Consider the following 15,158-nt stretch of genomic DNA (forward strand, 5'->3'; position numbering starts at 1 on the left):
GTAATTATATAAGCATGTAGATTACCAATTACAAAAGCGTGATAAACAAAAAGATATAATACTTATTTGAATGATACATCTTGTAATGCGAATTTTTCGTATATATATGTGCTTCTACACATATACATGCAATTTGCATATACGTATATAGTATTAAATTTAATTACCCAGATATATGAAAGTATTTCAGTAAGTTATTCAGCTAAAACTACTTATAAAAAAAATTGTTAAGTTAGATTACGATTTCAATGATTCAGTTATAAAGTAACCTACTAAATAGTATTTAATAAATAAAAATGTTCTTGTAAAGAATTGGTGCTACTGTTATTTTCCATCATTTATTTATGCTTCTGTAATTTCAATAACGTTTAAACGAGGAAGGAAATTAAAAAATAACGTGGGTAACAGGTGGCACCATCTGTACACGATTATTGCGATCAAAAAATCTGCGTGTTCGTGAGTTCGTGAGAGTTCATTGGTAATATCGTTAGGGATTTAAGATGGCGGCTGATGAAGTAAACTTACGAAATTGTGCTCTGTTAAAAGTCGTTTGTGCTTTTGTCGTTTATTGAATATTGTCAGTTGATAGTTTCAATTCATCTTTATGTAATATCGATTTAAGATCTTCAACGAACGAAACGTGTCTCTCGAAAAAGTAAGATATAAACTTTTCCCGAGTCACGGGCTTACAATGTCAGTAATTGCCTCAAAGCCATGCCACGAGAAAGAGAATTTGAAATCGACGGAGGAGGACGATTGGAAAATGCAGCTTGCATTTTGCAAACCACGGCATACAGCGACAATTGAAGGCGTAAATTGCATTACACAGACATGGAGGATGAAAGAACGGGTTTGTTACTTTTTTTCTTTGCTTCTTTGGTTGATATACCCTGACAAATTATGTACTTAATTCTATGATAGAGTTTTATAAATTTCTATTTTCTAGATGAAAACTGTGAGCGTGGCTCTAGTTTTATGTTTAAACGTTGGTGTTGATCCACCGGACATTGTCAAGACGCAACCGTGCGCACGTCTCGAGTGTTGGATCGGTATTTATTTTAGTTTATTTACATCCCCACAATTCCCCGCTGCCATTGCCATTATGTAATGCATTTTGAGGTTATGCATGTGGATGACAGCAGTCTGTAAATGAATGCGATTTTAGTAAATAAGCTGTAGATGGCGTTATATTTATTATTAATTTGAATATTTTATCTGTAGTATGAGAATGTTTTTTTGCTTTCTTTCCTTTGTTTTTCTTTTACTGGTTATTTCAAATGTGCATAATTTCTTCTTTGTGATTGCATTATTTTATAGTTTTGTATAATTATAAACAAAAATTGCACTGGTTTTAATTATTCCATTCAAATGATCTAATTGTGACTTGAAACTTAATTGTTATTGATTACAATTAGAACAATTATAATTTTTAAAATTTTATAGATCCTTTGTCAGTGAGTCCACAGAAAGCTTTAGAAACTATAGGTTCTAATTTACAAAAACAGTATGAACGATGGCAACCAAGAGCTCGTTACAAACAAAGTTTAGACCCCACTGTTGAAGAAGTTAAAAAATTGTGTACTTCTTTGAGACGAAATGCAAAGGAGGAAAGAGTTCTTTTTCATTATAATGGTCATGGTGTTCCTAAACCTACTAGTAATGGTGAAATTTGGGTATTTAATAGAGTTAGTAAACTCAAGCATTTTAATTAGTATAAATAATAATTTGATAAATATTTTTAATATCACATTATTATTGCAGACATATACACAATATATTCCTTTGTCTGTATATGATTTACAGACATGGATGGGTGCACCTAGCATCTATGTATATGACTGCTCCAATGCAGGTATTATTGTAGAATCTTTTCAACAATTTGCAGAGCAACACGAAAAAGAATATGAGGTATAAATATTAAGAGAGATTTAAGTAAAAGTAATTGTCATATGTAACCATATTGAAAATGTTACTTTATAGATGGAAAAGCAGGCAGTTCAGCAGAATCGTGCAACTGGAGTTGCAAGTGCCACTGCACCATCCTATAAAAATTGTATCCAATTGGCAGCATGCGCTGCTAATCAAATCTTACCTATGAATCCAGACTTACCTGCAGACATATTTACATCATGTCTTACAACTCCAATAAAAATAGCATTGCGATGGTAAGATAGAAATATAATTTGTTGAAGATATACCAAATTTTGTATAGTACCAGAGTTAAACTACTATTTCTTTTGTAGGTTTGTCATGCAAAATACATCAAAGTTGGTACCAAAAATATCACTAGATTTAATTGACAAGTAAGAATTATATATAGTAGGGACAAGTTTATAGTACTTATGTATATAGTATTTTCTTGAACGAAATAAAATGTTGAAATTATGATAAATACATTTCAGAATTCCAGGACAATTGACTGATAGAAGAACAATGTTAGGGGAACTTAATTGGATTTTTACAGCAATTACTGACACTATTGCATGGAACACATTGCCAAGAGGTAAATTTGTATACTATAATTGTTGTTAGAATATATAAATGACAAATACTAAATATATTCGATTTATAGATTTATTTCAGAGATTATTCAGACAAGATTTATTAGTAGCTAGTTTATTTAGAAATTTCTTACTTGCTGAAAGAATACTTCGCTCATATGACTGCACTCCAGTTTCTTGCCCAAAATTACCACCTACTTATCAGGTAAATAGAAAAATATTTTAACCTTAATATTTTTCTAAAAATTAGGTATTTTTTTTATTTATTATTATTCTTTCATTAATATATTTATCTCTTATTAATTTAGCACCCTATGTGGCAGGCATGGGATTTGGCACTTGATCTCTGCTTAGCACAATTGCCATCTATTCTTGAAAATGAAGATCAATTTATACATTCACCTTTTTTTGAAGAACAATTGACAGCCTTTCAAGTATGGCTTACACTAGGTTCTAAAAATCGCAATCCTCCAGAGCAGCTGCCAATAGTACTACAAGTGTTATTAAGTCAAGTTCATAGACTAAGAGCGTTAGAGTTATTAGGGCGTTTTCTCGATCTTGGTCCATGGGCAGTGAACTTGGCTCTTAGTGTAGGCATTTTTCCATATGTTTTAAAATTACTTCAAAGTAATGCCAGAGAACTACGTCCACTACTTGTTTTCATTTGGGCAAAGATTCTTGCAGTTGATAGTGTAAGTGTTAAGAATTTCAATATCTTAAACCTTTCATTAATTATTTATTATATTTTAGACTTGTCAAGCAGATCTTGTACGAGATGGAGGGCATAAATATTTTTTATCTGTTCTTCAGGATACTTCTATACCGGTATTATATTGTTATACATAATTTTATCGAAAAATTCTTTCATGCAACTTTTTTATACAAATCTATTCTGTTTTAGAGTGAACATAGGACGTTAGCAGCCTTTGTTTTGGCTAGCATTGTAAATGACTATCGACCGGGTCAAGTAGCTGCAAATCATGGCAGTCTTGTCTCAATTTGTCTGGAACAACTTGGAGATTCAAATGCTTTATTACGACAATGGCTATGTTTGTGTCTCGCGAGACTTTGGCATAATTATGACAAAGCAAGATGGTGCGGAGTCAGAGACATTGCCCACGAAAAACTGTTTACATTATTACAGGACCCAGTTCCTGAGGTATAAAATCATTTCATGATGAGGTCAAATTCATTTATTTAATGTATTAATATTTATGCATGATGATAGTAATATATTTAAAAAAGAAATAAAATTATATAGGTTCGAGCGGCGAGTGTTTATGCTTTGGGAACATTCATAAATAGTGTAACAACACGAAGTGAACATGCGAATAATATTGATCAAATTATAGCTATGACGCTTATTAATACTGTGTCTCATGACATGTGTCCCTTAGTTAGAAAAGTATGTAAGTTTGTCGTATAACAATACATATTCTAATTATATACGTAATATTCTTAATATAAAACAAATTATGAATTATTTTACAGGAATTAGTAGTAGCACTTCAGTGGATGGTATTACATTTTGAAAATTCGTTTGTAACATTAGCATTGGCTGAAGAAAATAGTCGAAAAGATCTCGTAGTGGAGACGTTATCGCCATTTAGTGGAATGAGACGTATTAGTTCTAGAGATAGGTTGAAAATGCTTTCTCCGAACAACACGTACAGTGTGGATAGTACAGATGGATTTGGTCAGGATCGTATTAAAAGAGTGTCGTCGTCGTCGTCTATTAGTAGCTTAGGTAAGTGATAAAATGTGTTGCTTTTAGCTAGAGTTACTAGCTTTATTGCCGGATTTTCGATAACAGTTCCTTGTATTGTTTCATTCATGTACCAGGAAATAATTGGGAGTTCGTGAGGAAACCTTGCGAGTCACTTGGTAATAATGATTGGAAATTCCATTGCATGTTCGTACATAGTTCATCCTTCATTTTTAGATCTCGTAATTTTTAATTTATAGCCAATGCTATATCACTATTTTGTTATTTACAAGCACATTATCGTAAGGAACAGATATTTTTCTATATTAAAAATAAAATACAATAAACCGTGTTTTTTATTACTTGTAGGGCACAGTTCTCTTGGAAATTTACCAAGTCTTTCCTATGGTAGTGTATATATGAAATTGTGGCATGGATTATGCAGTCTTGACAATGATCCTCATCCTGTGGTTGCTACTATGTCTCAGAAGGTCACAAATCATATTCGAAATCAGGTAAACACGATGATTTAATAATGATTACATTGATTTATATCAAAATTTAATGAAATAGTACAATATTTCTTAACTGCAGGTCAAAGAATCCTCTGCACCTAAGGAAGTAATTGAAACAAAAATATCTTCATCACTGTCTCTTCCGCCTTCTCCATCAAATCGTACTACATATTTAAGGTTAGTCATTATTTAATATATTTTTATATATGATTTTTATACTGTTATGTTTAACTTATTCTAAAATAAAGTAATAGCAAAGGAGAATCACCACCTACAGTAAACTCTGGAACAGATTTATTACGTTCGTCGAGAATACCATTGCATGGCAATCGTTCAAGAAAACCAATTCCCAATACAGTAAGAATTACTTGATGTCGTTTATGAGTAATGCTATGTTTTACTTATATTTATAGCGGTATTTTATTGCAGATTTCAGAAGAAGCAGATGAAGTTGCTGGAATTAAAACACCATTAACTACTTCACAATTTGTTGAATGGAGTTGTGCTCAATTTGCTCAGCCTGTTAGTTTAGAAATTGAAACTGAATCAATGAATGACATGGAAAGTAGAGCACATTATGAAAGAGAATGGCGGTAAGAATTCTTAATGTAATTACTTACTATAGTATCATTGCAAAGAGAAAAACTAACTTGCAGTTTTCAATATTTAGATACTTAAGAAATAAGAAACAAAGATGTGATGCAAGAGAAGAACAATTACGTGCAGTACAAAGTAGGGTAGAATCACAAGTATTTCACACAAGGTGTTCACATTCTCCAGAAGTTTTAACATTTCATCCTTTTGAACCTCATTTGGCTGTAGCATTGAAAGATTACTTTGGGTATTTGTTTTAATATAGTCTAATTTCGTTACTATCATATGAGACATGATGTTACTTAATAAATTATTTATTTACAGGGTATGGGATTGTCAGACCGGTACAAAGTTAACTTATTGTGCAAGTCATGGAAATAAAATGTCTCGTATTACAGCGCTGGAGTTTATTAATGCTCACGATATAACGTTATTAATGGCTGGATCTGATGATGGTTCGGTTAGAGTGTGGAAAAATTATAGTAGTATGTTAAATCGCGATCCAGTTTTACTTACTGCTTGGCAAGCAATGGCTGATATACAACCTGCAACAAAAGCAACTACCGGTATGTATATTCTAGAATATCAATGTATTTATTGCAACTATGTACATTAATTAAAATTGTTTGTAGCAACAGCTGGATTAGTTACTAAGTGGGAGCAAAGATCCCTTACATTGGCTGTAACAGGTGATGTTCGTATTGTCAGACTTTGGGATGCAGAGACTGAATTAAAGAAACAAGATATACCAACAGGTGCTGATTGTTGTGCTACATGCGTTGACGTCGATGGTATAGGTTAGTTTCTTACATACTTTATATTAATTTAATTGCAGAATTAGATATACATGTAAAAGGCGTAAAATGTGATAGAAGTAAACATTATTTTATTTAATTACACATAGGTGCCATGATGGCAGTAGGTTGTGGAGATGGTTCAGTTCGTTTATTTGATAGAAGATTGCCACCTTTAGAATCAAGAGTTATGATTTGGAGAGAGCATACAGCATGGGTGCTAGGCACATCTTTGAGAAAATGTGAAAGATCTGCGCCACAACTGTTCACTGGATCATCTTCAGGAGATATTAGAATATTTGATCTTAGAAAAAATTCTTCTGTGAGCACTGTACAGATAACACAAGGTATTACAGCATTGGCAGCACATGAAATGGCTGATATTTTTGCATGGTAAGTTTAGGATATTATTGACCGGAATCATAGTAAAATTATACAGATTATTTCAGATCTGTTTATGCATATTCTTTTCAGTGGATCAACAAATCACTGTATAAGTGTATATAACACTATGGGTCAACACCTAAACACAATAAAATTTCATGAAGGATTTATGGCCACTCGTATTAGTCCAGTAAGTTGTCTAAGTTTTCATCCCTATCGTGTGATTCTAGCAGCTGGTTGTGTAGACAATACTATCACAGCATATGCATCTGAATCACGCAGATGACTAATAGAGATGGAATTGTTGTAAAATTATTTTTACAAATGTAAATCAATGGTACTTGATACTCTTAACACTAATAGTCAGTGAAAACAAATGTTAGGGGCGTAATATTGGACTTTATTAGGAAAATTAGAAGGTGCATTCTTATTTTTCACTTATTTACGATTTTCTACTGCGTTTTTTTCGTATCTACAAACGCCTTTCTTTGGAATTAATTTATGTGGAGAAACTAACAATAATTCTTGTGATTACAAAACCTGTGAAGCAACTAAAGTCTTTTGGGACGACCAAAGAGAAGATAATACAAGCTACATGTGCAAGGGCAATGTAATATTTTGAAACGCAGTTGAAAAAAATTTGATGTTCTTACGAATAATGATGCATAATATATGCGTATGTGATGCAACGAAAAAGATTTGAATGTATGTATGAATGTGTTTAATATTTAATAAAGCTTGTAACATTCGCAAGGAAATAACCTTGATTATTGTGCCATGCAAAATTAGCTCCAATTAGATTTATGAATAATGTTTCATATAAATTTAGGTAATAGAAGATTCAATTGTTTTTCACATCTTAATAATTCCTTCCCTTAATTCTCTTTTTATTTCTTAATATTTTTACAAAATTTTAGTCTTGGAGCTAGAATTTATTTAAATAATTTAATTACATTTAGTTTATGACTAGTATCAATAATAATAAAGATCAATAATAAAGAATAAATATAGTAAAGATTAAAAGGACCGAAATAAATTACTTAAAATGGCAACTGTATGAAACAATGTTTCTGTATTAATGAAAAATTTTTTGTAAATTTGCTTTATGTATATGTTTTTATTTATAACTCTCATTATGAAACTTTTCGTTGCAATTTTAAAGAAAAAGAATTGTTTTTGTAAATATTATGTATCATATATTTATCAACAACAATATTATTTGTTAAATGGTATTAATGTTGCGTTTAAGTAATAATGGTTTATAAGCGTCTCTTTGTAACTTGTGAAAATACCTCTCATCATGTTAAAAACTTAAAAAGTTTGTAAGGAAATGCCTTCTCAGTGACAAATGATTTAAATAATTATGCAAATATATATAATTTGTATTTGACTAATTAAGCCACTATACTATTTGGAAAGTATTTTATGAATATTTATACGTTGTATGTGTGTGTATTTTATATTGCTATTGTAACCCTTCATTGCTACCGTTATTGTTTATGGATATTATAATCGTTTTGAAAGAATGTCACATCGGTATGTATCAAGAAGAAGCAATCTGATTTTATATGTATTAGTAATATGAGTATAATCTAAATTGCATAAATGATAAGGAAGAGCAAGAAAAAATCAGGTAATAAATTCGCGAATAAAAATGTACATAAGTATAGAATATCAAGTGTAATGTTTGAAAAACCGCAATGTTAAAAATATAGATCTACTTCCTCGTATTATATATACAATAATTTTGTTAGTAATATTTAGCATTCAGAAACGCGATAAGAGATGTGGATTGCTATTCTTTAAATATATGTATAAAATAAGGATCTCTGATGTAGTTGCATATATAAGATGTTTCAAAAATTGAGTGCATTCATACTCACGTATAAATGTAAAAGAGTAAATTTTTACTTAATAACGGAGTACATAACAAATAATGTTTATTTGTGGCATAGAACCCTTTGTGCGTGTATATAAAATTTATATATAGATTAAAAACATGCTTTGTATTTGGAGAAAGAGATATTTATTTAAATGGAAAAGATAAGATATTTTAATCGTGAAATTGATGTAGCATTACAATTTATCAATTTGTGACACGTGTTTCTGCCAATACATTGGTTATTTTGATTGTAAACTTCCGGGACACATTATATAACCGGGGTTGATGGGAATTTTAATGGAGACATCTAAATGGTACTTACTCGTTAAATTCAGCATTAATTGTTATATAAACGCTTAGAATTATTTCTGTATATATTATTATATATACGATGCACCGTCATATTGCCATCGTTAACGATAACTATCGGAAACGTGAAACATTAGGAAAATAATTCACGACAGGGCGAATATGATGTATTATTTTGCGCTGTAACCGTTATTATACATATATGATCGCCTTGTAACAAATATAATATAATTATGTTATTTCAGTGTAAGATTAATTTGCACAATTGTTTATTTACTAACGCAAATGTTAGGTAATGGCGGAAGGTACGTAATAGATAATATCTTAAAAATTTTTATTACTAATTATGAATAATAATTATATTATTAATCGTATTATTATTATATTTTAGAGAATTATCAAAGTATTTAAATTAATCGTGTGATTTATTTTTGAATAGATATGTTACAGTAATAAGTGATAACTGTCATAACATAAATAAAATGTAACTATTATTACAGAATAAACGATGAATTAACATGATTATATATATAGCAATACGTATTGACTAATATGGTACAAATTGGTTGATTAGTCTTGTAACTGTCATTGACTGGTTTATGTCGGAAGGAGAAACCTACGTATATACATTGTAAATATGTATATATGAACTTAGTTACTTACTAATATTCAGATCATCGTCATTCTTAGATTTGCAGTGTCACTTTGCAAATGTAAGTGTAAATCAGAGTGAAGGAATGGGTCATCAAAGTGTAACTAACGGTTTGTATATTTTAACTGGTTCTGTTAACAATAGAATCTCACCATATCACAATCTCGTTGATTATAGTCGCAACAAATTATTGCTTGAATATAGTATTTAAATGTCAACCAATGAAACAGGTGTTATAATGTTATTTCTAGGATAGCTTAGAGATAGATCTATTACTGGATTGCTGTAAATCATTACGATTCGTCAATTCCGTTCGAGAGTACTAAATTTCAAATTTCTTATTTCCGCAGTTATTAAAAACGTGCCTTTCGAAAAAATAATTGAAATAGGAATACGATTATACAACATTTGTTTATTTTCATAATACAATTTTTATTATAATCATTACATATATATAGTAGATGTAAAAAACAAATTCTGTATTTTTGGTTTTATGGTTTATAGCTTTAATGCAAGTTCAAATATTTTCCCGCCTCTTAGCGTGTATACAGCGCCGACGTTTAGTTTTTAAAATAACTTTTCGTTTAGCATTCTGATTAGAAAATAGTCGTAGATACAACGTGTAAGATGTTGATGAAGTACATATTTAATATTGCATTTCATTTGCGTTTTAGCTTAATAGCAACGTTGCTAAAGTTGCTGGAACGAATTCTGTGCTTACAATTAGTGTAGGAAATGATACAATTCTATCAAAGCAGATTTTAACTTTAAATGTAGCTATGTTCCAACTATAAAAATGACTAAGAAGCTTAGAACGAAAAACAATAAGGAATACAGAATAAAAATGAACAAAAAAATAGAAAGAGGAAGTCACTGACATCAAGAGAAGGTATTTCAATGATTAAAATATTTCTAATGTAAATATAGAAGAAACCATTTCAAAAGTATTTTTCTATATGAAAGATATATTTTAAATAATATGAAATTAAAACTACATACTGAATTCTTTTCCATAGCTAATATACATATTTAAATACAGCTTTTGATCAGTATATTTATTAAATTCATTAAATTTGAATTTTTAAATAAAATTAAATCCATGTCTGGTGATTTGAATGAAGGCTACTATAAATATGTAGCTTGTCGCGAAACAAACGCCTGGAAGATGTGCATCTAGGTATCTACGGTTTGTTTTATGACGGAGCGGAAGAAGAAGAGAGGTATTAAGGCAGGCGCTTCCTTTAAACAATATTTACTCTTACTTCCATATTTTTCTTTAATCTTATCTTCTTTAACTTTACAGAATGTCCCGACTATTTCAACGACCTGTTATACGTATTAGCAACCAGTGTTACTAGATAAAAATAGGTTCGGGTACTGACCTCATTTCATGATATTCGGGAACAAGGATAAAGTAGTTTTCTCCGTGCACTTTCCTGTTATCCTGGAAGTTTAAACGCATTATTAATATTGTGAGTATATATTTTTTTGTTGAAATTACTATTGTAGAATATAGTGTTTTAAATTGTTATTGAGTTATAAATGAAACCATATACAAAATATATTGTATAATAACCTGAATAACTGTGTAAACTAACGAGGATTATGTTTAGTAAATTCGGTTAAATTTTAAGATTAAGTAGAAATTTTTAAGGGAATTCACAATTATGCTCTATTTTGATAAGAAGCTGCCATAATTTATGATTTATTTCCTTGTAAATGGCCTGTTGACGACCAATTTCAAATTTTGTAAAAAAGAGTTAACATAGTAGATATAAAATTATTAAAAAGCTGAAGATGAATAATCTTCTTTTTGCCATTATAGCAATTATTTTTTAATGTAATGAAATAAAAATTTATATATTTCTGATATTGAAAATTAAAAAGGATTTTTATATCTTCAGAATTAATAGAATAAAATAAAGAAAGATTTTTTTTTAATATTTTATTCGGCTGTAGATTTCTTTAACTCGTTACAACGTCCGTGTACTTTCCCTTTTTCTATTTCTATACAGTTGACGAAAGTTTCAATTTCGAAAGCTGCTAATGAGATTTACGATTTAGAAATTTCAATTCGATGGCAATCCATCTTTAGAAATTCTTTGTATTCCATTCGGATATTATTTGTCTTCCATTTTCCATATCCTCGCAGATCCTCCCAGATTTTTGTGTAAATTGCTTGTCAGTATTATCAAATAATGCCAGGAGCGTTATAGATCGATAACTTTGACATCATCCTTACTCGTACTACTTATTTCATTTTCCTAGAAAATTATTCTGTTAAGATATCCTATATATATCTTCTTCACAAACGTAAAATTTCAATTAAAATTACTATATATTTTTAAAACAATTTTATTTTTAATTTTCTCAAATTAATCATTTAGATTAATTTAGAACTAAAATACAATAAACTAAAATGTTTGTTAGTATTAAGTTTTTACTGACTGCTTACATGAACTCTGAAACTAAAAAATATTGAAAGATCTATTACATTATATTTACTATTATAAACATTTAGCAATATTGAATTGTATTTAGTGGCAACAAAAAGTATTTGTTCAACACTGTATTTATTATAACATTTACATATTAATTAATTAAGTCCAAGCACATTAAGTTTTATATCATTTGGTAGTATTTTCATATAACTGCAAAAACTTGGTACTATGAAAATAAAATGTGAAAATAAAACCTGACCAACATTTTTTGTGACCACTATATATACAATTTCTTCCATTTACCATACATCTAAATCCATTCTCTAGAAATTCTTTCAACGTCATCCCCATAAACATTGTATACACTTCTATTGACTATTGTCGTACCAATAAAAAAAAGTGTATATATAATTACTTATGTATGACGTTTGATTACTTATGATGGAATCGTAAGAGGCAACGATTATCCGCTAAGACGAAATAACATAATTGTAAAGGTGAACGTTCATTCATGTTTCATGGAGGAGACTTGTGTTTTATGTTTGTTTCATGTTACAATGAGCACCCATTATTAAACTACGGACTGTGATTCAGGCCGGGGTAGGCACGTGCGATGTATGCGCGGACGAGACAGCGGTGCGAGGCGCAAAGCGCAGCCGCAGTCGTCGCTCGGATCTCGATCGGGCCGGTTGCGTACTGTGTTTGTAGGTAGATTCGCGAGCTACCAACAAGCGTCGTTTAGTCCATTCCGAGCCGTGCAATCGAGATGGTCTTTTTCCTAGTTTTTCTATATGACCACGCGTAAGCATTGCTCTTCTGCGTGTGTTTGTTTTGCTCCTAACATTTATCTATCTCGCGACCGTGTAACGACATTTAAGTAACGATCGTTCGTTCGTTCGTTCGTTCTTCCTTTTAAGACTTTAAGAAAGTGAGACAGAGAGACAACGAGATAAAAAGAGTACTATAATTCAAATCATCATGGATCGATCGTCGAAAATGATTCTACGAAAGATCATTATAGATTTCGTGTGCTTGCTTATTGGTAAGTGGATCAACGTATTCATGCGTACGTATAGATGCGCGAACGAATAGTCCGAATATTTCCGTGATTCGTAGCACGAGTGGTAAACGACTGGCTTGGAGAGATTCCTTTGTATCCGCGCCAGAAGAGTACGATGAACGATGATTACGTTATATCGGGCGGCTGTCAGATTGACAGTCGAGGCGCCGCATGCGGCCTGTTTGATCTCTCAGCGAACTAACCTTTAAATTGGCAGGTGCTTACCTCGTACGGAATTAAGAATCTATTGCAATGTAGGGTAAAGTAGGGTTATTTCAGTGAGAAAGATACTTGAGTCAAGCTAAGTAATTTAACTTGTAATTCGTGGAATTTGCTTATGAATAGTTTTTGACTGATCTATGTTTGAAAACAGACTCGTTCAACTTGCTATTAGTGGCGTAATAGACAATCAAATATGTAGATCGTATACATCGTATACATTGAGAGAGCTCGACGGCCATGGTTCTCTACGAGGACATAATTTTTACTCGTCAAAAGGAATGAAGTTTGTCCAACTAAGATTTTTAGTTGTGATTATAATTCAGCAATGTGTATTACTTTATTTCTAGAAATTAGTTTCCTATTTATTCTATTATTTCTTATATAATACCTCCTGACTTGGATAACTTCACCATTATTCGAATTATATTCATGTTTTCCATATTCTTTCACTCTGAATCTAGAGTATGTAGACGATATTTTATGTAGAGTCTAGAGTATGTAGACAAGCCTGACTATTATATACAAAGACTATATACTAAATAACTCGTATACGAAATCGTACGTTGTACGTTACTATAAACCTATAAACAATGTATTGTCATTACTAGACTACTGATGATTATAAAAATCTATATTTTTATAAATATAATTAAGAAACTAGAAGTTGGGTAAAAAGTTGTTTTATCTGTTAGATGTTGTAAAGATTTCTATATAGATTACTATACGGTGCACGATCTTCAATTGTATTCACAAAAATATGAATTTGCAGAACTATCTATAATCTAGTCGTTACCCTATTAAACTTTCATCTAGTACCATTAGTACGATTATAATGTCGTGAAGAAATATATACTATTATAAATATACGAGTCGCTTTCTAGCTCAGAGTGTACGTTGTGCGTGTCTGAAGGTTATTGTTTTGGTAGGCGAGCTTCCAATGCTATATGGTACATACCAATTCGAGATTCGAGTATTCTAATGCACGAACGACGAATCGATCGTCTGCTACATTCTCCTAACGTAATTTAGGCGAACCTAAACAAACGTACAACGTGCGTTCGATGCCGCGGCATCGATAATGCTTTTTCAAGCGTTCGAACGTTTTCCGGTTTGCACTTCTTTTTCCTTTGATCCCTTAGGTATGTTTTTATTGCGTTATCTGCATGCGTACGTGTCTTCCAAACAAATTCTTTAGTTTGTTGCTGATTTCTTTAGTTCGTTGATTTTGCAATGTTGAATTGTGGAAAGGTTATGAAAAATTGTTTAGATTATCTTGGTAAACACAGGAGAATAGTAACACCCTTTAGCTCGATCGATTTAATCTGAGAAGTGGTGACACGGTTTCGTTTAACGGGTTATCTGGTACACTGCAGTTATTCGATATTCTTTCTATTTCATAAAAATTTGATATTTAAGGCAATCCAATAAACTTTTTAAACCAGAAACTTCTTCCTTATTAGACCGTCTTTGTCGCAATATATCCCATGAATATTAATGTAAAATTTAAATAAGGTTTATTAATTTATGGAAAGACAAAGTTATGAGGATTGCTCAAAATAAGAAAGAGCATTGAAACAAATCGTAAAAAATTGTAAAAGTATTCGAAATATTTCTTTGTTTCTTATCTATAATATAATATAAATATGATGAGATGTACAAAATTAGAAATCAGAATTAAAACAAAATGAAGAGTGGAAGATTTCGATTTATTTAAAATAATTTCAGGTGTTGGTCTTTTGTGATTTATATTTTGTAATTCGTGGTTGCAGAATAATATATTTATTTTGAGTTGGGCGATTTTTTCGAAGGTCTCATTTGAAATTCTGTTCTTCTCGAATCTGTCTCGGTGTCGCAATATCGTCTGTAGAATACAAAAATAAGCTGAAACTCGAGAAAAAATATCTTCAGACGTTTCTTCACTAGAAAATCTTTATTCATTCGCAATATACAATTCAATAATAAAAAGATAGAATAAAAGTTTATCATATCGACGATTAAGTAACTTTTTCCTCGTTTATAACCTAATTTAAAGTATTTATATGCAAATTAGATTATCATGGAATACATTTGAAGGGAACTAAAGTTGGAATAGAAAGTTG

The 15,158-nt window shown here is 30.8% G+C and overlaps 2 protein-coding genes across 6 annotated transcripts in view; both read left to right on the forward strand.

Moving 5' to 3' along the window:
• Window positions 1-472: 472 nt before the first annotated feature.
• LOC117231383 (regulatory-associated protein of mTOR) lies at window positions 473-12,978 on the forward strand. 4 transcript variants are annotated; one of them, XM_033489775.1, is made up of 23 exons: window positions 473-850; window positions 947-1,049; window positions 1,444-1,685; window positions 1,762-1,908; window positions 1,981-2,165; window positions 2,244-2,303; window positions 2,403-2,503; window positions 2,573-2,706; window positions 2,810-3,193; window positions 3,252-3,326; window positions 3,403-3,660; window positions 3,763-3,906; window positions 3,993-4,248; window positions 4,344-4,385; window positions 4,576-4,721; window positions 4,801-4,898; window positions 4,970-5,078; window positions 5,151-5,314; window positions 5,392-5,562; window positions 5,640-5,881; window positions 5,948-6,112; window positions 6,220-6,502; window positions 12,825-12,978. In XM_033489775.1, the coding sequence occupies exons 1-23, from the start codon at window positions 692-694 to the stop codon at window positions 12,961-12,963; spliced, it is 3,807 nt and encodes a 1,268-aa protein (XP_033345666.1). In that variant the 5' UTR covers window positions 473-691; the 3' UTR covers window positions 12,964-12,978. The 4 variants fall into 4 exon arrangements, with proteins under 4 accessions (XP_033345666.1, XP_033345663.1, XP_033345664.1 ...); XM_033489772.1 differs by lacking the exon at window positions 12,825-12,978 and adding an exon at window positions 6,584-8,230; XM_033489773.1 differs by lacking the exon at window positions 12,825-12,978 and adding an exon at window positions 6,584-8,230 and having other exon boundaries at window positions 5,954-6,112.
• Window positions 12,416-15,158, forward strand: part of LOC117231389 (putative phosphatidate phosphatase) — a 60,573-nt gene continuing 57,830 nt past the window's right edge. Inside the window, exon 1 of one of the 2 annotated variants that reach the window (XM_033489787.1) lies at window positions 12,416-12,819. In XM_033489787.1, coding sequence (XP_033345678.1) covers window positions 12,756-12,819 — 64 coding nt within the window. In that variant the 5' untranslated portion in view covers window positions 12,416-12,755. The remainder of the gene's footprint in view (window positions 12,820-15,158) is intronic. The other variant, XM_033489788.1, reaches the window with a different exon arrangement.

Source organism: Bombus vosnesenskii, unplaced genomic scaffold (assembly GCF_011952255.1).
Source record: "Bombus vosnesenskii isolate JDL3184/JDL3185 unplaced genomic scaffold, Bvos_JDL3184-5_v1.1 scf7180000013272, whole genome shotgun sequence".
NCBI lineage: Eukaryota > Metazoa > Arthropoda > Insecta > Hymenoptera > Apidae > Bombus > Bombus vosnesenskii.